This window comes from Oryzias latipes, chromosome 4 (assembly GCF_002234675.1).
Source record: "Oryzias latipes chromosome 4, ASM223467v1".
Taxonomy (NCBI): domain Eukaryota; kingdom Metazoa; phylum Chordata; class Actinopteri; order Beloniformes; family Adrianichthyidae; genus Oryzias; species Oryzias latipes.
The window spans coordinates 7,292,815-7,317,413 of NC_019862.2; the positions used below are offsets into that span (position 1 = coordinate 7,292,815).

Below are 24,599 nucleotides of genomic sequence, written 5' to 3' on the forward strand. Positions count from 1 at the left end.
CTTCCTGTAGAAAACAAAACCGTTTTTTTTCCAAACCCTAACCGGATTCAGAACCACTGGGGTGCAATGGAACCACGGCTGGTAAAAAGGTTTTCTTTCTTTCTCTCAGTAGAACTTCCTGGTTCTCCAAACGCGGCTCAGGACTCGATCTTCATGACGTCCCACAGGTTTTTCTCTTTGGCCTTTCTAAAAATATTCAGGAAAAACTTTAAGAACAAATTTGTAAAAGAGCCTCATGTCAATAAAACTGCAGACAAAATGAGGCCCTTTCACTGTGACCCTCCAGAACCTACAATAAGACACACAACCTGCTCTGTAAGTCCTCATACTCAGGGAGGAGGTCTTCACAGTGACATTTTAATGACGTAAAACAAAACTCTGGAGGGAGATAACTTACTGTAGTGGGAAATTTCTAAAATATAGCCAGTGTGTGCGCTCGCCAGAATTCTATGAACGTCAGATAATCTCATCAGACTCCGAAAAATGGGTTAAAGTCTGAGGCTGAGCATCCACCCCCAGACAAAACTGCTTACTGTGATAGTTTTGTTGCTATGCTTCTGCTGTCATCTCCTGAATGCAGATGGGGGCATTGATGTCATCAGAACACCTGGGCGAAGTTAGCTGGCAGCTTGAAGATAAGACAACTCTTCATACGTCACTCAGTGGAGAACTTCTCTTTAACGTGGCATTTCCTTTGACCTCTGGCTCTTCCTTCTCTTCCATTGTCCTGCTAGAGTTCATGTTGTTCTTTGTGTTTGCATCACCGCAGCAGGTGACCTCCATCCGTTTTCACACCTGTACTTTGATTCACGACTTTGACATTCTCCATTTGTTTGTGTCTCTTACTTTCTATTCTTGGAATAAAGTAAAGGTAATACAAAATGAGCAATCTACAAACATAACAAGGATCACAAGATATTTGGAGAATTTGTTTGACCTTTGATCTCAGGAGTCTAAAAGTGTAACTCAGGGGGTGGGGGGCACACTGATGAGCAGTTTTTTCACATGGGTTGGCTTCCCTTTGATTTATAGCAAACAGAGTCAAACCTCTCATTAATTCGATGCTATTTTTAGCCAAAATCTAAAAACTTGTGTGGTTTTCTAGGACATAGTTTCTGCAGAGCGGCAGGAGTTCCCAAGAGCTCCAATTTTACACCCTCTCCTTCTAGCTTACAGCCCCTCACACCCCCAACCTAACATTAGTGGTGCAAAAAAAATGGCATTAACATCAGAACTATCCAACCGTACAGTTTAGATCCAGACTCCAGCTCAGACAAAGAAAACAAAGATGTTCATTAATCCATATGTCTGCAGGTGGATGCATCAAAATGGGGCAGAGCAGGGAGCTCGTGGCCCTGCCCAGAGTATTTTCTACGTCACAAATTCAATCTTTTTCAGCATTTTTTCATCTGCTCCTTATTCACAAAGATAAAAAAATAATTATTTATAAATATCCTTCATTATCAGAAAAATGCTGCAAAAACATGTTTGACACCCACAAAACACATTTTCACTGGGTTGGGTCTTTAACTCAACAGAATCATTATCCTAAATACTTTCGCAGTAAATATTATATTCTGCTGCATCCATGAGAACTTCTACCTTTGAGCGCTTTGGTTCATGTGTGAGCACACAGCAGATTTACACAACTCATTCTGTCCCAACAAAACTCTTTCAACACAACTGTGATGTAAATCAGAGACGAGAAACAACATGAGGCAACATGCATACCCCTTATTCAGTTCAGATCAAACACACACATAAATACACACTGAAACTCACAAACACACAAACCTTACTGCAGTTCTGGAACAATCTCGAGTTTTTCAGAGTTATTGTTAAACAAATTTTTTTTTCTCCCTCTGTTAACATTTAGATGACATCTTTCTGTGAATACAAAGACCTTTGTATTATTATTTCAAGCATTCTAAAACTTGACCAGTTCTGCAAAGGTATTCAGATAATCAAAGTGCGATGCGATTCATTAGCCAAGACTGATGCTGCGTTTTGTTTTTTATCCATGCATTGCTTCCTGAGCCTGCGTCCCCTACTCCTGGTCTGGTGGATGGCGTAGAACCCTTGCTGGCTTCCAAGTTCCACAGTCTCTGTTCATCCTGCAGCTTCCCTGCAGATTATGGCCCTGCGCTCCTTGAGAATCGTGCTGCAACGACAGCTGCACTCCACGTACCTATTTCTGCACTGAAAGTGATGGGGCGGTGGGCCTCCACTGCATTCCAAAGATACATCTGACTTAAATGTGAATATTAGCAGCACAAAGGAATATTATTTCTTGGAATATGGATGTTTGAATATTCTATTTTGCCAGATGGAAGCCTTGAATAATGGATGTTATTTAAGCTTGTATTATAGTATGCCAGATGGAAGTGTCGGATTTATAAGTTGAAGCTTTGCATCAACTTATAGGTCTTGTTTCATGGCGGTTCCAATTTATAGTTCCCCCTACGGCGTCTTTTTGGGCCAAATTGTCTCTGGGTTTAATTATACCTGGCTCACAAAACTGTTCTAGTAGATAGTGTCTTCCCTTTGTGGTGCTGTACTCTAACGGGAGCGGCCCCTACAGTCAATGGTGCCGGGTCACACATGGGGCCGGGAATGTTTTTGGCCGAGAGAGACATAAACACCACATATTTCAAATGTAATTTCGTGAAAACCATACAATATTAATTTAAAACTAAAAATACAAGTGAATGTGTGTTTTTTATGTAATTTCAATAATTTTAAAGTGCAATAAGTCTGTGGATTCTTTTTAATAACATTGTTATTGTAGCAGATCGAGTTGGACTGGGTGGCTGTTGTCAGGTCGCGTTCTAAGTTCCGGAGTTCATTGAACGGATCAAGCAAAGATGCTGGTTGGGGAGTTTGGACCAATGGGATTCAGCTATGGGCCCAATAAGGGAAATAGGATGGCTTGTGCAGGAGCAGGGGAAAAAAAAGTTGAGAGGGAGCACTTAGGGGAGATTTTGGAGTCGCTGAATAAGTTGTAGAGCGTTGGTTACGGCCTACAGTAACCAGAATAAAGAACCTTAAAAGTGGTTAAGTCTCTGTGCCTCAGTGTGGGAAAGGGACGCTACATTCTGCTGTTGCTAATAAACTATGATTTCTTACCATTAATGTTACTTCTGGTGCTGCATTGTGGTTTTGCTGATGGACTTGTCTGGTTGATAAGTGATGAGTTGAAGCTTCATGCAGGCGTTGAGACTTTCATCAGTTAAACGTGATCGTAGGTTGATCTCAATGTTCTTTAGATGTAAAAAAGACTGCTCACATGCATACGTGGAGCCAAACATTGTCAGTACAGCAATATTCACACAATGCAGTTTGTGATATTTGACGGGCAGCAAGCTCTAATCAGTGTGCATTTCACCTTGCTGCCTGAGCCCCCTATCCCTGCCCTTTTCCTTAACACATGCGGCTCTGTCCCAATGACAGGAGCGTACAGCTGCAGGGATGGCAATTCGCAGGTTTCAAGCTAATACAAACTCTGTGATATAATTGATAATAGTAAACTGATAGTGGCGCAGATTTTTCTTTCTCTCCTGTGGTTAGGGGTCGAAAAAGAATACTACCAACGTATTCCCTGCGTGTCGTAAAAGGCGACTAAAAGGGATGGAGCGAGAGGACTGGGAATCCTCTCCCCTGTAACTACATTCCTAACTACGGCCAGGGCAGAGTTGGGAAGGGGAGATTACCTCCCTAAACCCTTAAGATTGGGTCATGTCTATGAAGATTGGGTCGTTGAATATGCGGGGGTGTAGTACGGATGGAAGCAAAAGAGATCTGATTGGAAGGATGTTTGGAAGGAGGGGAATGAACGTGTTAGCACTGAGTGAGACAAAGATGAGAGGGAAGGGTGAGTGTGTGTTTGGAAGTGTGAGTGGGAGAATGTCTGGTGTAGAGAGCGGGAGAGCAAGAGAAGGCGTGGCTTTACTGGTGAGCTGTGAGGTGAGACGATGTGTGGTTGAATGGAAGGAGGTTTCACCAAGACTGATGTGTGTGAAAGTGAAATTTCTGAAGGAGTTTTGGGTGTTCGTGAGTGCATATGGTCCTGGCAGTGAGAGGAATGAAGAGGAGAGAGTGACCTTCTGGAACGACTTGGATGAGTGCTTGCAAGGATTTGGAGCAAATGTGAATGTAGTACTGATGGGAGATCTGAATGCTAGAGTGGGTGATGAGAAATTTGAGGGTGTTGTTGGCGGGCATGGTGTTCCTGGAAAGAATGATAATGGTGAGAGACTGATAGGAATGTGCACTGAAAGAGAGATGGTGATTGGGAATACATGGTTCAGAAAGAAAGAGATCCATAAGTATACGTGGGTGAGGCAGAGGGGTGGAAGAGTGATTGATAAAGCACTGATGGATTATGTGGTGGTTTCAAAGGTTGCATGTAGTAGATTGCTGGATGTAAGTGTGAGGAGGGGAGAGAGTGGAGGTATGTCTGATCACTATTTGGTGGAAGGAACGTTGCGTGTGGGTATGCCATGGGTGAGATCGAGAAAGAGTGAGGAGGCAAGAGAAGTTCTGAGAGTGAGTGTTTTGAAGAACAGAGAGAAAATGTGTGAGTATCAGAAGGAATTAGGTGGCAATTGGAATATGGTGAAGGAGCAAATGGTTGTTGGAGTGGAGGAAGAATGGCAACAGTTCAAGAGTGCAGTGGTTGGATGTGCAGAGGAAGTGTGTGGTGTGAGACGTGTTGGGGGTGGTGTAAGAAAGGGAAGTGAATGGTGGTGCGAGGATTTAAGGTTGGCTGTAGCTGAGAAGAGATGTGCGTATGAAGTACGGCTGCAGAGAAAGGATAGGGAGTCATATGAGTCTTATAAGGAGAAGAAAAGGGATGCTAAGAGAGCTGTGCGAGAGGCAAGAGCGGCTGCGGACGAAAGGTGGGGCAGACAGTTGACTTATAATTTTCGAGAGAACAAGAAAATGTTTCGGAAGGAGGTGAAAAGGGTACGAAAGGGAGTGTCGGGGAGGGAGGAGAAAGTAAAAACAGAGGATGGAAGGATGTTGAATGAGGGGAACACAGTAAGACAAAGGTGGGCGGAATATTTTGAGAGGCTGCTGAATGTGGAGGAAGATCGGGATGCTGTGATTGGGATGGATGGAAGGGAAAGTAGACTGAATGTATTGGGAGAGTTGAATGAAACGTTGATTACAGGAGAGGAAGTTGAGCAAGCTGTGGGAAAGTTGAAAGTAGAAAAGACTGCAGGTGTGGATGGGTGTGCTGTGGAATGCCTGAAGTGTGGTGGAGTGATCGTGATTGAGTGGTTAGTGAGATTGTTGAATGTGTGTTTTGCAAGCGGGCAGGTGCCGCTTGATTGGATGAGTGCCTGTGTGGTTCCCCTGTACAAGGGTAAGGGTGATAAGTATGAATGTGGTAGTTTTAGGGGTATTAATCTGTTGAGTGCTGTTGGCAAAGTGTATGGGAGAGTGCCGATTAATAGGGTAGTGGAGGGGACTGAGTGTATGATTGGTGAAGAGCAGTGTGGTTTCAGGAGAAGTAGAGGTAGAGGGTGTGTGGATCAGTTGTTTGTTGTGAGACAAGTGTGAGAAAGGTTTTTGGCTAAGGGAAGGGAGGTGTTTTGGGCATTCATGGATTTAGAGAAGGCATATGATAGGATTGATAGAGAGGTGTTGTGGGTTGTGTTGAGTATGTATGGTATTGATGGTAGATTGTTGGAAGGTGTGAAGAGTTTTTATTGAAACAGTAGAGCGTGTGTGAGAGTGGGAAGTACCATGAGTGAGTGGTTTCCTGTGAGGGTTGGTCTGCGTCAGGGATGTGTGATGTCTAAGTGGTTGTTTAACGTGTATATGGATGGTGTGGTAAAAGAGGTGAATGAAAGTTTGTTAGGTACGGGTGTGAGCATGGTGAATACTGACGGCAGTGAATGGAGTGTGAATCAGCTGCTGTTTGCAGATGATACTGCACTAGTGGCTGACTCAGAAGAGGGCTTGGCACGTCTGGTTGAGGAGTTTGGAAGGGTGTGCGACAGAAGGAAGTTGAGAGTGAATGTGGAAAAGAGTAAGGTGATGAGGTGTACGAGGTTAAAGGGTGAACGTAGATTGAATGTGGCAATAAATGGGGAGTTGTTGGAAGAGGTAGAGTGTTTTCAGTATTTGGGGTCGTGTGTCTGTGTGGATGGTGGAATAGGGGGAGAGGTAGAGTTTAGAATGAACGAAGTACGAAAGATATGGGGGGGAATGAAGAGAGTGTTTGAATGTAGGTCACTGGGAAAGGATGCAAAAAGGAAATTGTATGAGGGTGTGGTGGTGCCTGCAGCGTTACATGGGGCTGAAACATGGAGTCTGAAAGTGGCGGAAAAGAGGAAGCTGAATGTAGTTGAGATGAGATGTTTGAGGAGTGTGTGGTGTGACGCGTATGGATTGTGTGAGAAATGAAGTTATCCGAGAGAGAACTGGTGTGATGCGAGAATTGGCATATAGAGCAGAGCAAAAGGCACTGGGATGGTTTGGCCATGTTGAAAGAATGGAAAGGGAGCGATTGGTAAAAAAAAAGTATACGAATCTGATGTGAATGGAGTGAGAATGAGAGGAAGACCGCGAATGGGATGGATGGAGGGTGTAAGGAGAGCGCTGAATGCAAGAGGGATGACTGTGGTGCAGGGGAGAGAGGCTGCTCAGGACAGGGATGGGTGGAGAGAGTTTGTGTATGAATGAATGGATGGATGTGGTAGAGGTCTGGTCTTGGGATAAAGCGGCAAGGGGAAACCAGCCTTGGCTAAGGCACTGCTGTGGAGGTGCCCACACAGGAGTGTGCAGCTGGCCCTGGTGCAGTGTGGTGTGGCTTAAACCAGGCCTTAGACCAGTCACACACACACACACACACACACACACACACACACACACACACACACACACCCACACACGCACACACACACTGAAGGAGGAGGGTTTGGGGAAGAGAAGGAGAGAGTTAAAAATTGTGTGCCCTGTCTAGGCTACCCCACCTTGGTGGGACACAGCCTTGATATACAGTGATCCCTCGCTATAACGCGGTTTACTTTTCTTGGTTTCGCTCCTTCACGGATTTGCATCGTGCATCGTGTTCTGCATTCTGATTGGCTAAAAAGTCACTCTGCTTCTTCTCTACCTGTGCGTCAATAACATTGCAGTTTAACATGTACACGTACGTAATACAGTTTGCCAAATTTACAACACGTACGTGCAAATTATCCTGCAATGTCGAGTTTCTCTAAAACCCATAGAAAAAAGAGCGACATCAACTGCCTTTCACTGTGTTCTTCTCCTGAACAAACACAGCTGCAGCACGGGCTTCAAAAGAAGAAAACACTGCAGAGCGGAGTCAGGGTGCAGCGGCTCAGTCAAGAGCAGTGAAATACACCTAAGTTACTGTTTGTCCCACTGTACTTTGTATTTTTTTTCATAATCATTTTAAATTTTCTCCCGTTTAATCCAATTCTTCGGGTCGAAGTGGGCGGGGCTAATCTCCGCGATTTGAAGTCTTCTGTTCACATCAATTATTCAAATTATTGTCAGTACAGTACAGAAGTTATTTGTTGAAAAAAACGATTCTAAGGTACTTTTATTTGTGAAACAAATGCTTGAGCCTGTAAAATGGTTTGTTCTTTCTTTTCAACGTATAATAGAGTATTTAATTGTAAAATAATTGTTAAAAAAGTAAAGGTTTCTACTTCACGGATTTTGCCTATCTCGGGTTCTTTTTGGAACGTAACCCCCGCGAAAAACAAGGGTTTACTGTATAGATAGATAGATGTTTAAAAAGTTAAAGTTAATTTAAAGTTATAAAGGTTTACAAGTTTAGCTTTAGTGTGTTCAATAAATGTTTATCTTGTTAGGCCCACAACCTAAAATGTGTTTTGGATTTAGGCCCCCTCTGCAACTGAGTTTGACCCCTTGTAATACGGGTCTAGAAAATTCATGCATTCTTTTTTGTGTAAAATGGGCAAATAAAAATAGGGCATACAAAAGTATGTCCTCAAATTGTGTTTGTGTGTGGTAGTGGTGGTGGTTGGGGGGGGGGGGGGGGGGGGGGGCTAGGAGGTTTTTAGTAAACAGGTCCTGTGGCGCCCTTCACACCACTTAGTACCCATGAAATAGCTCTCAGTCTCAAAAAGGTTGGTGACGCCGGGTCTAGTGGGTCTAGATGACCCAACTCCCAATGTTAAAGTGCCTAAGATAGCACAAGGGTTAATATCTTCCAAACCATGTGACCTTATGATTGCAAATATGACTTGTATTTTGGCCACATACACCATACACACAAAAATTGTATGTGAATTTTCATATTTTCAATAGCTCCTAAACCATGTGACCCAAAGACCCAAATCAGGCGGTTCGGGAGCTATTGAAAAAAATGACCAAATTTCATATGCAAACCTCTGGAATTTTGATATAAAAATTCATATAAAATATTTAAAATATTTGATTACAAAACAAAGTGGTGTGTCCCATGTTGGGAGGTCAGTACCACAATTCGGCATAGGTTTCATATCTTTGGGTCCTGCGGTCAAGGAGCTATGGCAAAAAATGACCAAATTTCATATGCAAACCTCTGGAATTTTGATATAAATATAAAATTCAATCTTGTATTATGTAAGATTACGAAACAAAGTGGTGTGTCTGATGTTGAGAAGTCAGTAAAACAATTTGGAATAGGTTTCATCTGTTTGGGTGATATTTTTTGGGAGCTATTGAAAAAAATGAACAGTTTTCAAATGCGAACTGCTTAAATTTTAATATAAAAATTAATGTAAATTTATATCATGTATTATTGCAGATTAAAGTAGTGTGTCTGAAGTTGGTATGTCAATACCATAATTCGGCATATGCTTCATCTGTTTGGGTCACGCGCTTTGGGAGCTATTGAAAAAACGATTAGATATCATATGCGTACATCTGGAATATTAATACAAAAATTCATATAAGATTTGTATCATCTAGAATTGCTAAACCAATTGGTGTGTCTGATGTAGGTATGTCAGAACAACAATTTGGCATAGGTTTCATGTTTTTGGGTCACGTGGTTTGGGAGCTATTGAAAAAACTGAACAGAATTAATTTGCATATTGCAGGAGTTTTTGTATAAAATTTCATATAATTTTTTTAATAAAATCTGTGTATGGTGTATGTTGGAGCCACAATTTCTTATATACAGTATTTGCAATCATAAGGTCACACGGTTTGCAAGCTATTCCAAAAACAAAACAAAACAGAATCTTTACTTCAAAACATTTTTCTTATCAAATATTGAGCATCTATGATGGCAAAACTTTTCCAATTAAAACATTAAAAAAATAAATAAGATTATTTAAACACAACATGAGTACATTTTTTGTATTAATTTTAACTTTAACTTTTCAAAGCATTTAGTCCTGGGGTTTGATATAAAATCTTCTCCATCTCATGCACTTGTTAATTTGTTGACGGTCCCTGAAAGACCTCACTTGAGATCCGCGCTGAATGTCTGTCGAATATCCAACCTAAAACTAACTTCACCGCAGTCTACTCTGTCCGATCTTTTACACGTGCTGCTCCATGTGTGTACGTCGCTGTGATGTGTCGCTGTCCGCAGTGCTCACACCTGTTTGACAGAAATCATTGTTTGTCTTTGTGGGTCCGCTTTCTTTGCTCTCTTTTTTGTCTTTTGTGTCCTCTAGTTTATGTGCCTCATGGTAGTGCTAATGATAATAATGTACACATTCTTATTTGACTTTTTCTCTTTAAGAAACTTGACACACTTCCCAAGCCTGAGAGAAATGAATGTGGAGATGGATAGGTTGTCAGAATTTGGAGAACTTCTCAGCAACTTAAACAAGGAGTTTGATTTGCGCTTTGTGGACTTTAAGAAGAAAGCAGATGACATGGAGCTTTTTTCTCAGCCCTTTAGCGTGAGCCCCGACTCAGTTCCAGAGAATTTGCAGATGTAGTTGAGTTTCGATGTGACACAGAGCTAAGAAGAACATTTGCATCACTACCCCTGTGGGACTTTTATCCACGTGTCAGTACAAAGATACCCACAGATGAGAAAAAATACACAAGTAATGCTATCTCTGTTTGGCAGCTCCTACATTTGTGAGCAAGCATTTAGTCTCATGAACCTGAACAAGATCAAACTCAGCGGGACCCTCACAGACTCACACTTGCAAGACATATTAACACTATTAGTGAGTAAGCTGCAGCCCAACATTCAGTCACTGATAAAATCAATAGACCAGCTCCATGTCTATCATTAAGGATCGCAGTTTAAAGTTTTCCTTGGGAAAAAAGTTTGTTTTAACTTGTTCTTGTTTTTCAGTAAAAGAATTCTAGTGAGGCCTTGCTGTTATATGGAAGGTTTGAAACAAGAATGTTTATTTTTGTGTGTTATCTTGATAAATACAGAATCAAAAATAAACACAGTAAACCATATTCTTTGTTTTCTGCTTTTACTTAATGACGTGCAAAAAACGTATTGTATTTGGTCCATAGATCAGGATCACATTTAGATTTTGGCCCTTTGAGCAAAAAGGTTTAGGCACCCCTGCTTTAGACACTGAGAACGCAGCTGTCTGTCCAACTGAACTGCGGTATCTGCTTCAGCTGCTGTTAGCTCTGAGCACGACTACACTAGCTAAGGTCTGCTGCCTGACTGTACTCCAGATACACCAGTTAAGTCCAAAGAAAAAAAGCTGAAATGTATTTGACTGAGTTACAGAACAACATTCTGGATGCAATTAACATGTGGGCAGATAATGCCTACTTTAAGCATTGAGGGCCTGAAGAAATCTCTGGTTCATCAGCTGTTTAAATAAAATGGATCTTTTTTTTTTTCAACTTGTCTTGTCCAACAGCCTCTTGTGTTGGACATATTTTACTGTTACAATAGGGCAAGGGTCGGCACCCCGCGACTCAGGAGCCCTAGTGGCTCCCTGGAGCATATTCAAAACTGTTTGAAAATGTAAAAAGATGTGGAAAAGAAATATATTTTTTGTTTTAATATGGTTTCTGTAGGAGGAAAAACAAGGCACAAACATTCTTTACATTTTCCAATGCTGTAAGAATGTGTAGAATAAATATAAAGCCCAGCAGGTACGTCACTTGCAGCGAAAAATTAGGAAGCCAAGCTGTTGATAAGTTGAGCTGTCAATCAACTAGCTACGCTGGAGAACTGTCCGTGACCCATACACCGTAAGACTCTGAACAGTTTCAGAGAGGAGGAGTCAGAAAGAGAAGCTGAGAGCTCAGTCTTCCTTCCAGCATACCAAGGGCATTACTTTTGAACACACACTACATTGAACATTGCACAGGGCTCATCAACCTCTCCCCCTCCCACACTCATGGTACAACATAAAGAAACAACATAACATGCAGAATAAATCAAGGTGGAAAAACAAAACCGCCATATGAAAAGAAACCTGGGCAAACAGAAACACTCATGCTGAGCCCTAATTAGATCTGGAGACCGCATCCCACAATCCCCTGCTGCTAACAGACCTAAAATAGACATGACCACCACTACTCTGTCAACGAAGATTTGCGTCATAGGCTGCGACACACGTTTCTACCAGCAGGGCTTTTTATTTTTTTTTATTTTTAGCGGACCGCTAGGCAGGTGGCTGATGTAAATCGAACCACCGTCAGTTCCGTGCATTGCTTGATGAAGTTGAAAGCGAATATTCCAATCTACTACACAACAAAGTCCGATGACTGTCCTGGGATGACATTTTGCGTCACTTTGCCGTCTGTTGCGAACACGTGAAAACATTCCTGAAAAGCAAAGACCTGAACTACCCGCAACTGGAAGAAACTGAGTGGCTCGAAAAGCTGCACTTTTTGGTGGATATGACTGTGACAAGCCACCTAAACGAGCTGAATGAAAGTCTCCAGGTGCCGCAAATGCTTGAAGGTGTTCTGTCATTCGAGCGCAAGCTGACTGTCTTTGCAGAGATGTACAGCGAAAGAAGAGGATGCTGCTGTGTTTTACCCTTGCACTGACCTGCTTGGCCTTTGCACAGAAATCAAACTTAACTGTATTAATTAGATTTTTTATACATTACCTTTTCAAAAGGTTGCTGTTTTCTTTTTTATAAACACAGGCTGCGTTTTATTGCACTCTGTGAGTTCCCAGAGAAGGGGCATGTCACGCACGTTCCATTTTATTGCTTTTTTGTTCGAATCCTCAAAATAAAAAATGCATCAAAAATTGGATTTCTTTATTACATTTCTTTAATTTATCAAAGCAATGAAACATATCTCATTGATAATAATAATGGATTACATTTATCTGTGCTTTTCCAGACGCTCAAAGTGCTTACATTGTGGCCATTATTCACTCACACTTGATAAGCTATGGTTGTAGCCACAGCTGCCCTGGGGCAGACTGACAGAGGCGTGGCTGCCTTTTCGCCCCTATGGCCACTCTGACCATCACCGGGATCATACATGCACATTCACACACCAGTGGAGCCACACTGGAGGCAAGGAGGGTGAGGTGTCTTGCCCAAGGACACAACGGCATTTGGCTGGTGGGAGCGGGGAATCGAACCGCCCACCCTTCGATCATTGGACGACACGCTCAACCACCTGAGCCACTGTCGCCCCATTGATATGAATCATGTCAAACTAGCACAACAGAGCAGTCACCTGACGCGTCGTTCTCCGCAGAATGCACTGCAGGGCAAATAAACATTTAATTGTTAATGCTCATTATGTATTTGTAGCAACTTAGTCATTCTGATAGTAGGCTAATATAGCTAATATAGATACATATTGCATGTGTTGCCTTCATTATAAGGCTTAAATAAGGCTTTTAACATTTTGCGTCTCCAGACATAGTTTTTTTCATCTCACCCCAGGGATTTCCGTCCAGTTGCCCTCACTTCTCACGTGATGAAGGTGCTGGAGAGGCTGGTGTTGGCTCAGGTGAGATTGTTGGAGAGCTCTTCTCTGGACCCCCTGCAGTGTGCCTACCGGCCACGCCTGGGGGTGGATGATGCTGTCATCCATCTGCTGCAGCTCATTCACTCACACCTTGATGGTGGTGGAGGCATGGTGAGAATCACCTTCTATGACTTCTCCAGTGCCTTTAACATCAACCAGCCTTCTTTACTGGGTGATAAGCTGCGGCTGATGGGTGCTGGTGCGTCCACCGTCTCCTGGATCACTGATTACCTGACAGACAGGCCACAGTTTGTCCGACTGGGCGGCGTCCTGTCTGACGTGGTGCTGCGTGGTGTGGGAGCCCCACAGGGCACTGTGCTCTCTCCATTTCTGTTCACCTTGTACAACTCAGATTTTCAGCACAACTCAGGATCATGTCACCTACAGAAATTCTCTGAAGACTCTGTGGTTGTGGGGTGTATAAGCGGTGGACGGGAGGAAGAGTACAGGAGGCTGGTGGCCGGATTTGTGGAGTGGGCTAGAGAGAATCACCTGCTGCTCAACGTGGACAAGACCAGGGAGATGGTGATCGACTTCCGGAGGAAAGGGACAGTCTTACAGCCCCTCTGCATCCTGGGTCCTGGGCAAGGATGTGGAAGTGGTGGAGGAGTACAAATACCTGGGTGTGACTATCGACAGCAGACTGAGCTGGAGGAGCCACAGCACTGCTGTGTACAAGAAGGCCTGCAGCAGACTCTACTTCCTAAGGAAGCTGAGGTCTTTCAATGTGTGCAGCAAGATGCTGGGGATCTTCTACCAGTCTGTGGTGGCCAGCACCTTGTTCTCATCTGTGGTCTGCTGGGGAAGCAGTATTGCAGTCAGTGACGCCAACAGACTGAATAAGCTGATCAGGAATGCGGGTTCTTTCATTGGCTGCTAACAGGAAACCTTTGAAACAGTGATGGAGAGGAGGTCACTGAACAGACTCCTTTCAATCTTCAACAACCCAGAGCATCCTCTCCACCCTGTTCTGGACAAACAGTGGAGCTCCTTCTCTAGGAGGCTCATACAGCTCCGCTCCAAAACTGCCCGGTACCAGAAATCCTTCATACCCAATGCAATAACCCTGTACAATAACTCACAATGCAAAAGATAACCTTTGCACATTTTTTATTATCTATTTATTTAGTTTTTTCTATTTTGCACATTTCTTTTGCACATCTTTTTACCTGCACTGTTCTGTAAATATTCTTTCATTCATTTTCCTAACCATTTTTCCCTTTCGGGGTCACGGGGCTGCCGGAGCCTATCCCAGCCACTTGTGGCCGCACTCGACAGGTCACCAGTCTGTCGCAGGGTAGAATGTCCACAAACACACACCCATTCACTCTCAAACCTATGAACAATTTAGAGTGATCAATTAACCTATGAAGCATGTTTTTGGACAGTGGGAGGAAGCCGGAGACCCCGGAGAGAACCCACGCATACACGGGGAGAACATGCAAACTCCACACAGAAAGGTCCCCCGTTGAAGTAGTTTTCATGTCCCCCAGCCGGGACTTGAACTGGAGGCCTTCTTGCTGTGAGGCAAGAGCGCTAACCACTGCACCACCGATTTGTAAATAGCTTTTTAAATTACACTACCTTATTGTTTGCATTTATGCTACATTTTCTTTGTTCTTGTTTTTTTATATTATTCTTAGTCTTTTTTCCCTCTGCTGTCAGTTGCTATGGTGACAAACAAATTTCCCACGTGTGGGATCAATAAAGTATTTCTGATTCTGATTTTTTGTTTTTTCGTCCAATTTGGCTCTTTCAACATTTTGGATTGCCGACCCCTGCAATAGGGGTTATGAATTTTTTGACACACTAGGTGTATATTTAAATAAACCCCTAATGTAATTTATGCTAAACTTTATTCATCTTACTTATTTCTGTAACAGTCTTTTGTTGGACCGGACAGAAAAGAAAAGAAGGAAAGAAGAGAGAGGGATGCCAGGGGTGTGTCATGGTGCCTCTGTCCTCCTCCTCCCAGCTCTGCTCTGCTCCTGACTCACAGCTGTGACTACTCACATCATCAAGACACCTGCTTCATAAGGAGACCCAGCTCCAGCATTCTTCACCAGTTTGTTAACCCAGATGGTGCCTAGTCTTACTGAGATCCACGTCTGGCTCCCCTTGTCTCGTGCCTCGCTAATCTTGTCTTGTCTTCTGTGCCTCAGGTTTACCTCATGCCACGAGAGTCACCTGAGTCTAATACCACCTCGAGCAGCAGCATCATTCCTCTCACGCTGACACCTTTCACCTTCAAGAGCCACAGCCTCTGTGCTCCTCAAGAGCTCCAGCCATGAAATTCATCAAGAACTCCAGCCTCGCCTCTCATTAGAACCACAGCCACGCCACTTATCCTGAACTCCAGTCTCACCTTGAGAAGCACAGCCATGCTCCTCACCTCGAGCGCCAGCCGCACTCAGCGCCAAGTTTCTCTGCCAAGATCTACAGCCACGTTTACCCACAGTCTTGCCTGGATCAGTAAAATAAATATTCTTACTTACCAACCACTCACCTGTTTCCTCTTTCCGGGTTTCAGCATCTGGGTCCGTCTCGTGTTCTGACCATCCAACGCTGATTGGATGATGATGTTTGTCAATGATTTGAACTGAAAAGTATTTTAAATGAAGCGATGCCAGATTTTATCGTCCAAACAACAATGTACCATATTAATCCATGTAATTCACATTTACATATTAAATCAAAAATGCAGCCAACGGATAATGAAGGTTTAAATTATTTTTTTAAATATTTCGTCTGAAGCAGAACGGTCACCCAGAAGTAGTTTGTGTGGATGACGTTTGTTCTACAGGTAAACAATGAAAGGGAAGGACGAAAGGATAAAACGTTAACTTAAATGTTAATCTTTGAATATTTAGCGGATGTGATGACAGAACGCACACAGAAATATCAACACCAACCAGGTTTACAAATGTTTCGAAATGTCGTGAGAGGATTCTGTCTGAAGCAGCAGCTGCGAAGAAACGGGTGTTAAAGACTCAAAGACGGTGCACTTTAGGAAATGCAGTCCCGCCATCCGCAGATAAGGTATGGAGGCACATTTGTTTGATCTAATTAATGCAGCATTAAACGTGATTTCTAGGTGGGTGTTTACAGACAGATCCAAGATCCTTCAGTCATACGTTAATGACAGGTTACCTCATCAGCTGGAGAGGGGGGGTCACGTGGGCAGGATTCTCAGACAGGTGTACCAGCTGCATAAATAAGCAAAGCTGTCAGGTAAACTGCAGCAGTTTGTGTCTCAGAATAACATTTATGAATGCTTCTTATTCACACTATTAAGATCTGTGACTTTAGAGTGTGTCAGTGCACAGAAACATGACAGTAAATGACTGGATGTGCACATCATCAGACACCACGTCCAGGTGTGTAACTAACGGTGGCAAAGTCTGTAGTCTATAAAAATTCTTTAAAAAAAACAATTTAGTCTTTCAGGCAGAGGAGGAATACCAAAGTGTTTTAGAATGTATTTTTATAAGACTGAAATAATGTATTTTATTCAGAGTTTGGTGTTTTGAACCCTCCCTAATGAATTTCTGGTAGAACCCATTTTCTCCTCATTTTGATGAACTCAACTTTTTCCTGAATGAAAGATGAACGGCAGCTGATTTTTTTCTGTCAGGGATTTTTATTTATTAATTTATTTCTGTCAGGGATTTCAGTGGAGCTGGAGTCCAGTGCAGAGGAAGGAAGCTGCAAGCATGTACGAGCAGGAACTGGCGTCCCTTACCTGTGCATCTTCCTCTGGATGTGATGCTGAGCAGCAATGTGGACAAAACTTCCCTGACATGACTCTTTTTGATATAGTTGTTAAGCACAAACAGACTTTTCCCAGATGCATTTTTTCCTCTAATAGATGTGACTGACAGGTACGCTGAGTAAATGCTGAATATAAACGTAACATTTGATTGACTGCATGAAGAAGCCCATAAAGGAAAATCCACAAGTGTTTCTTTGTTTCTGTTACTGAATAACGTATTCATGTTAAGTTTTCAATAAATATACTGCATTGCTATGAAACAAATTTGTTTATTTTCATATCCATTATTACAATCCTCACATCAACATTCAGTTTTTTCATTGACAAAGAAACATTTCTAAACTTCACCTGCAGAAATATCACATGTTAATTCAATTAAGTATTTTATAAACTTTAAAAGTTCATTTTTAAGTGTCAGTTCATGCATGGTTCAAAAATATACAATGCACTTAGTTTAATATTATTTCCCATAATAACTTGTTTACTGATTTCAATCTTAAAGTACATTTTAGCAAGACTGATGCCATATAATTACTGTATAAATCACAGAATCAGGCTCGGAGCTTTTTCTCTCATGTTGTCACCGAAAACAGTAACGGCTCATGTGAAGACAGTTCATATCCATAAACAATTATCTTTTGAAAGCAGCACTTTCATTTAACATCCTCAAATTAACATCCTTAGAGACATGTGACTGACAAAAGAAAAGATCACAGAATTGATTCTTACCTGGATAATGACGATAAATGACAGCATGAGCCTCACAGCTATAGACATTAGCGCACGGCGTTCATCGTAAAAGTGCACACAAACTACTTCCGGTTGATTCGTGGGTCAGGCGAAATGTAAAAAAATAATTTAAAAGTTCATTAACAGTTTGTTGCATTTTTGATTTAAAATTTAAATGGGAATTACATGGATTATTATGGCACATTGTTGTTTGGACAATAAAATCCGGCATTGCTTCATTTAAAATACTTTTCAGTTCAAATGATTGACAAACCTCATCATCCACAGCGTTGGCCCATAGTACCTGCCTCTTCCGGTTTGGAAATGTTTTTCATTTTTGAAAATTTTGTTTTCTGGAAATTAATTCTGTCTTCTGAAATGTTTTTCATTTTTCAATTTTTCATTTTGTTTTCTGAAATGTTTTCATTTTTTAATATTTCATTTTGTTTTCTGGAAATTCATTTTGTTTTCTGAATTTTTTTTTTTTTTCATTTTTGTTTTTTAAGTTTGGGTTTCTGAAATTTTGTTTTGTTTTCTAAAATGTAATACTGCTTTTTAAATTGTTGTTGTGATCTTAAAAATGTTTTTGTATCGAGTTGAATGGTTTGCACTTCAGGGCCACCGTAGGTCAAAGATGTTCTGGAGAAACGGTCTATGTTCCACCAACATGATATGTTCTACTGAAATTTAGAGGAAGGCAGTGAAATAACAGAGTGCATCCTGTCCTGTTATCTATTCAATTTATCTATTTATTTGGAAACCATGACAGCAGTCCACATGTGACGGTCTAAAGTTACTTACTCGGAGGCTTTCACAGATCAAAACGGCTTCATTTTCGATAAAAGGCGACAAAATACAAAAAGTTTATTCATCAACTACAGACTGTTTTCTGTTGATACTAAAGATATTCATCACATGATGAAAAATGAAACAAGCTGCAAACACTCAATCATTCAGCATAAAGGATGTGGTCTGACGTGGAGATCAGATAAATGATGATCTGATCATAGCAGCGGGCGGCACATGTATAAATATCTGTCAGGCAGAGACTCTCTGAAGCTTAAGTGTGATTTCCTGACACCATGAAGGTTCTGGGACAGTTTCTGCTTTTCCATGCTCTGATTTGTGCTGCATCACATGGTAGGAAAATGAATTTATTTGTAATTCTCCAACAAATGGATAAACAGCAACCTGATTTCATTGTACAGTTCAAGGAAGTGTCATCATCAAGGGGGATCTTGCTCCAGAAGGTTCCATGCAGTTCATGGTGTCCGTCCAGAACAAAAATGGTCACGTGTGTGGAGGCTTCCTCATCAGCGAGGACTTTGTGGTCACTGCTGCTCACTGTGACATGTGAGAAAATAGACTTCACAAATAATCTCATCAAGGCCTGTCAGTCAGTTTCTGACTTATAAAACTATAAATAACTGTCCAATTCCTAATCCTTCAGTGGTTTGAAGCACGTCATTCTGGGAGGACACAACTGGAAGAACAGCAATGCCAAGAAAATTGAAATAAGCAACCAATGCAAGTACAAAAATTACAGTGATGTTGGAAATGGTTCCGACATAATGCTCCTTAAAGTAAGTATACATTTAGGTAATCCAGAGGTTCTGCTGTTAATAACATGCTTATGGTTTTGAGCTTTTCTTATTTCTGCTAGCTGGCCCCACCTGTGCTATGGATTCTTCCAATTGAATTATCACTGAACGCTTTTCACCGTCTGAGGAGTTAAAACCGAAAATGTCTGTGTTGCAGTTGGCCAACAAAGCTCCCATGGGACAGAACATTAAAACAATTCCACTGGCAAAAAAGAACACGAACTTGAGTGTAAATCAGGAGTGCTCTGTGGCTGGATGGGGGAAGACGGTGAGCACTGGCGGTCTTGCGGATGACCTGAGGGTGGTGAATGTGTCCATCATAGATCACAATGACTGTCAGCAGAGTTGGGGCCGCCTTCCCCCCAATGTGATCTGTGCAGGTGGAAAGTATACAGACAAAGGATTCTGTCAGGTCGGTTTTCTCAGTAAAACAGTTTGTAAATTTGACAGATTAATTGAGTGTTTAATGATGTCTGCTCTTTACAGGGGGATTCTGGTGGTCCTCTGGTGTGCAACGGCAAAGCTGTGGGCATTGTCTCTTTTAACAAAAACAACAACTGCACATACCCTGATGTGCCCAACGTCTACACGGACATCAGAGAATATGTTGACTGGATCAAATACATCACCATAGTAAACTCGTGCCCCCTGTGAAAGTTTTTTCCAAAGATTTTTGATAATTTTAGCCAATAAAATAGTAAAAAAATGATTTTACTGTTTGTAAGTCATTCCAAGTATCAGCTGTTTGATGTACTAATGATTTTTAACAGTTGTAGACATGGAGTCCACATTTAAAAAGATTAAAAACGAAGATGCACAAAACCTGACTTTTCTTTTTTAATTGTTTAAGAATAAAAAACTTCCTGCAGAAAACAAAACCGTTTTTTTCCAAACCCTAACCGGATTCAGAACCACTGTCGTCTGGGGTGCAATGGAACCACGGCTGCTATAAAGGTTTCCTTTCTTTCTCTCACTGGAACTTCCCTGTTCTCCAAACGCGGATCAGGACTCGATCTTCATGACGTCCCACAAGTGTCTCTTTGGCCTTTCTGGAAATATTCAGAAAAATTCTCGGGAACACATTTGTAAAAGAGCCTCATGTCAATAAAACTGTTGACAAAGTCAGTCCCTTTCACTGTGACCCCTCCAGAACCTACAAGAAGATACACAACCTGCTCTGTGTTTCCTCACACTCAGGGAGGAGGTCTTCACAGTGACATTTTAAATACGTAAAACAAAACTCTGGAGGAAGATAACTTACTGTAAGGGGAAATTTCTAAAATATAGCCAGTGTGTGTGCGCTCGCCAGACTTCTCTGATCGTCAGATAAACTCGTCAGACTCCTGAAAAACGGGTTAAAGTCTGAGGCTGAGCATCAACCCCCAGAAAAAAACTGCTTACTGTGATAGTTTTGTTGCTTTCGTCTACTGTAATATGAATGTAAAAATGTGTCTAAATGGACGAGCTTGTAGATTTGATAATAGAATAAAATAGAATGTGAGAACTTGCGCTGATCTGCATCTGTGTGTATAATAATAATAATAATAATAAATTTTATTTAGAATGCGCTTTACATTTTAGATAAAATCTCAAAGCGCTACAATGGAGGCAGAAATAAAAATGATTTACAATAAGAACAAGGTAAGACAAAAATAAAACAACAATGAAAGTACTAAAAAGCATTATTAAAAAGGAAAGTTTTTAAGCCTTTTTTGAATGTGCCAAGGCTTTGTGGGGCTCTGAGGGATTGTGGAAGATTGTTCCAGAGTCGAGGGGCAGCAGCCTGAAAGGCTCTGTCTCCCATAGTGGTTAGCCTGGTCCTTGGCTGATGAAGGCAGTGTGTGAAATTGGAACAGAGGAGTCGTGAAGTGGCTTGCGGGAAAAGGAGCTCACTGAGGTAGGCAGGGGCAGTTCCATGGACACATTGGTAGGTGAGGAGACAGAGTTTGTATTGAATTCTGGAACGAATGGGTAACCAGTGAAGTGACTGAAGGACAGGAGTGATGTGGTCAAATTTGCGTCTCCTTGTCAGGACCCTAGCAGCGCAGTTTTGGATGTGCTGGAGCTTTTCCAGGCTCCTGCTAGGAATCCCAACAAGGAGAGCATTGCAGTAATCTAGTCTCGAGGAGATAAAAGCATGGATTAGTTTTTCTGCATCAGACTGGGTGAGTGAGGGGCGGAGCTTTGCAATGTTTTTCAGATGGAAAAAACAGACTAGAAATAAATTAAATTAATTTTTAAATTAAAAAATGTAAAAATCTTTTGCCGCAAAGTCTGACAAACAAAATCAGAAATGATAAATTCCCATTTGCCTGTGTTTACTTCATGTCTCGATAACTTCTAGAAAACGTTCAAATGTGATGGCAAGTATCTCAATCATTTTGTATTAATACAGAGTGAACAAATGTATTTTAAAAAATGAACAAATAAAAGTTTTTTTTTGCTTTTTAATTAAAATTGGTCTCTTCCAGCTGTAAATGCAGACAGCAGCAAGACAGCTGCCAAGTGATCGTCAACAGGTGCAAGCTCGGGGAAAACATCTACATTTATATGAGCTGGTAATGAAGACTCGTCAGCAGATTCATGCCACATTATTGGAAAATTCCATCTTTATTGTATTTTTTTTAAAATGTTAAGACATATGATTCATTATAAAGGTTCTCAATAGTTCTGAAGACACAAACCTCTTGTCACCAAACTTTCTGTACTGACTAATCATGACCAATTATCCAACTACAACAAAGATGTCATAAATTCCCTTTGTTTGTTTTTTGGAAGAGTTTTTTCAAATTTAAATATGGATCATATTTGGTCAAAAATGCTGAATAAAGATACTGAATCTACAATCTTTTCTGTAGTAGGACAATAGGCCCATGAATGCAGATGGGAGCATTGATGTCATCAGGTCACCTGAGCAAAGTTAGCTGGCAGCTTAAAGATGAGACGACCCTTCATATGTCGCTTAGTGGAGAACTCCTTAACGTGGCGTCTCCCTTTGACCTCTGGCTCTTTTATCATCCTGAAGAAGTTCATGTTCTTTTTTGTTTGCATCACCGCAGCAGGTGACCTTCATCCATTTCACTCCTGTAGTTTGATTCACGACTTTGACATCTTCCTATTTGTTTGTGTCTTACTTTCTATTCTTTGAACAAAGTAAAGGTAATACTCATTTTTCTATTCCGTTTAGTCCCTTTCTGGGTCACGGGGATGCCGGATCCTATCCCGGCCACTTGTGGGCGAAAGCAGGGGGCACACTGGACAGGTCGCCAGTCTGTCGCAGGGTAGAATGTCCACAATCACACATTCATTCCCTCTCACACCTATGGACAATTTAGAGTTTTGTACATGCTCCTATGATGCTCCTATGAACATGCTCCTATGAAGCATGTTTTTGGACGGTGGGAGGAGAGAACCCACACATGCATGTGGAAAACGTGCAAACTCCACACAGAAAGGTTCCCATTGATGTTGTGTTTTTCATGTCCCCCAGCTGGGACTTGAACCGGGGGCCTTCTTGCTGTGAGGCAAGAGCGCTAACCGCTGCGCCACCGTGCAGCCCACAGGTAATACAAAATGTGCACTCTACAAACAGAACAAGGATCACAAGATATTTGGAGAATTTGCTTGACCTTTGACCTCAGAAGTCTACAAGTGTAACCCAGGAGTACTTTGTGGCAGGCTGTGTCCCCAAATGGAGACTAGATTTGGTAGTAGTAAAAGGCTGTGTCCGAATTACCGCCCTAACCCCTAACTACTAAAACCCTATATAGTGCGGCACTATATAGTTCTCTATATAGTTCTCTGAATTTTCAAAGCAATTCGGACACCCGTGCTCACTAGTTTTCTCTTTCGGGTGTTTTCAAATGGCGCTTGGCACGAAAACAAAGTGGCGCATTACCGCCACCACTTGGTCTGGAGGGGAACTACTTCTATTTAACGCGGAGAATGACAACCATTTATCAAAGTAAAAATATAATAAATATGAACATTTTATGAAGACTATTTATGAATCTGCTGTGTTCTGATCATGGAAAATGTGGCTGATTTATAAATAATAAAATTACAAACACATTGGTGGTGATTTTATGTATTTGTTGATAAATAAACCCCCATGTTATTACTCCATGGCAATATTTATTTTTGTGCCGCTGTACGATTTACGGGCTCTTGCGAGGAGGCATTTTTTTTCTGTAGTTTTCTTTTCTACCTTACTGAAAATAGCTTTATATATGAATCTGTCCGTGTTCCTGGCAATAATTCAACCGTTTTTCGTGAGATCAAACCAAAAACGAGCAGATGTGCAGCATCACAGGACAGCACGGAGGAGGAACAGACGTCTCAGAAGATTTCCTCTGGATGCCCCTGACCAGACATGAACAATCTGTGAGTTAATTTTAAAGTTTTTTTATTAGTTCAATTTAAGCATTTGTTACTAATTGTGCTCAAGGTTACACAGTCTGCTGGGTAAGAGTTTAACATTCTCTTTTAACACTGGACTATGAACTGTATAGTCTAACTACATGAAACACTTTTGAGATCAAAGTTTAGTATTTTTTATTCAGAGTCAAACCATATCACTTGTTTTAAACAAAAATACTTTAATTTTTAAATATTTATATAAAAATCCAAAAACCCAGCCAAAAAAAACACGAGATTTTCCAGCATTTATAAATACGTCATAAACTAAAATGTAAGACATCAGAATAAAATGAAACATTCAAAAAAAATCAGATTTAATTTTCTCAATGAAATAATTATTTTTCTATTTTACAGGGTCTTCCACGTCTCTACTGCTTTGCCAACATAAAGGTGTCTGTCGTGGCCCTTCACGCTGACGCTCAGTCCGACACAAAACCAGACCGGCAGACCTGCAGATCGGTTGACCCGCAGGACCATTGAGCATCTGGTGGAGCAGCTTCGGGTTCCTCACACTCTGGGGGGGGGGCACAGGAGAGTGAGGTCCTGGTGTTTCTTTTCTGGCTGGCATGTGGCACATCATACAGCGTGGTAGCCAGGGCCTTTGACATGCCACGGTCCACTGTGAGCGACGTTGTCCACAGGACGGCAGACCGCATCCTCCAGCTGATGAGCAGGGTCACCCAGCATCCAGTGGGAATGAACTGCCATTAGTCACCTCTGGTTTTATAGCAGCTTGCTTGGTCTTCCACCTTCCAAAAGGTCGTGGGGAAGATTGATGGCTGCCACTGAAGAATAAAGGCCCTAAAAGAAAATGCAGCTTGTTATTTTAACAGGAAGCTTTTTTATTCCATTCAACTGCAGGCTGTATGTGACTCTGATGCAAAATTTATAGATATTTTTGTTGGGAATCAAGGATCAGTCCACAGTTCACAGGTTCTATGTAAAAGCCCAATTTATGTAAATCAAACATTACCCAACTGAAGGATCCTTTTGGGTGATGGTGGGTATCCCTGCATTGCTCATCCCATCACACTGCTGACACCCTACAGGGAACCCATGAGGAATGCGGTTCAGGCCCGTTACAACCAGCACCACGCCAAGGCATGCTCTGTGGTGGAGAAAGAGGATTTGGCATTATAAAG

General features: G+C 41.7%; 3 protein-coding genes across 3 annotated transcripts in view; all 3 read left to right on the forward strand.

Annotated features, from left to right (window-relative positions):
• Positions 1 to 24,599, forward strand: part of LOC101163727 (kallikrein-7) — a 93,849-nt gene that overhangs the window by 22,061 nt on the left and 47,189 nt on the right. The gene's annotated exons all lie outside the window — the stretch shown is intronic.
• LOC111947349 lies at positions 3,762 to 15,438 on the forward strand. The gene is made up of 3 exons (XM_023954102.1): positions 3,762 to 4,898; positions 14,820 to 15,018; positions 15,099 to 15,438. The coding sequence occupies exons 1-2, from the start codon at positions 3,763 to 3,765 to the stop codon at positions 14,926 to 14,928; spliced, it is 1,245 nt and encodes a 414-aa protein (XP_023809870.1). The 5' UTR covers position 3,762; the 3' UTR covers positions 14,929 to 15,018; positions 15,099 to 15,438.
• LOC111946256 (mast cell protease 1A-like) lies at positions 18,028 to 19,860 on the forward strand. Its single transcript, XM_004067830.3, has 5 exons — positions 18,028 to 18,577; positions 18,646 to 18,790; positions 18,888 to 19,020; positions 19,196 to 19,450; positions 19,525 to 19,860. The coding sequence occupies exons 1-5, from the start codon at positions 18,520 to 18,522 to the stop codon at positions 19,690 to 19,692; spliced, it is 759 nt and encodes a 252-aa protein (XP_004067878.1). The 5' UTR covers positions 18,028 to 18,519; the 3' UTR covers positions 19,693 to 19,860.

Bases quoted from the DNA above. Each gene is read 5' to 3' on its own strand.
- LOC111946256 (XM_004067830.3), top strand. From the start codon at position 18,520: ATGAAGGTTCTGGGACAGTTTCTGCTTTTCCATGCTCTGATTTGTGCT. The intron at 18,791-18,887 runs GTGAGAAAATAG...CTAATCCTTCAG, and splicing joins ACTGCTGCTCACTGTGACAT to TGGTTTGAAGCACGTCATTC. The intron at 19,021-19,195 runs GTAAGTATACAT...TCTGTGTTGCAG, and splicing joins CCGACATAATGCTCCTTAAA to TTGGCCAACAAAGCTCCCAT.
- LOC111947349 (XM_023954102.1), top strand. From the start codon at position 3,763: ATGCGGGGGTGTAGTACGGATGGAAGCAAAAGAGATCTGATTGGAAGG. The intron at 4,899-14,819 runs GTGGGGCAGACA...TTTCTGTAACAG, and splicing joins AGAGCGGCTGCGGACGAAAG to TCTTTTGTTGGACCGGACAG.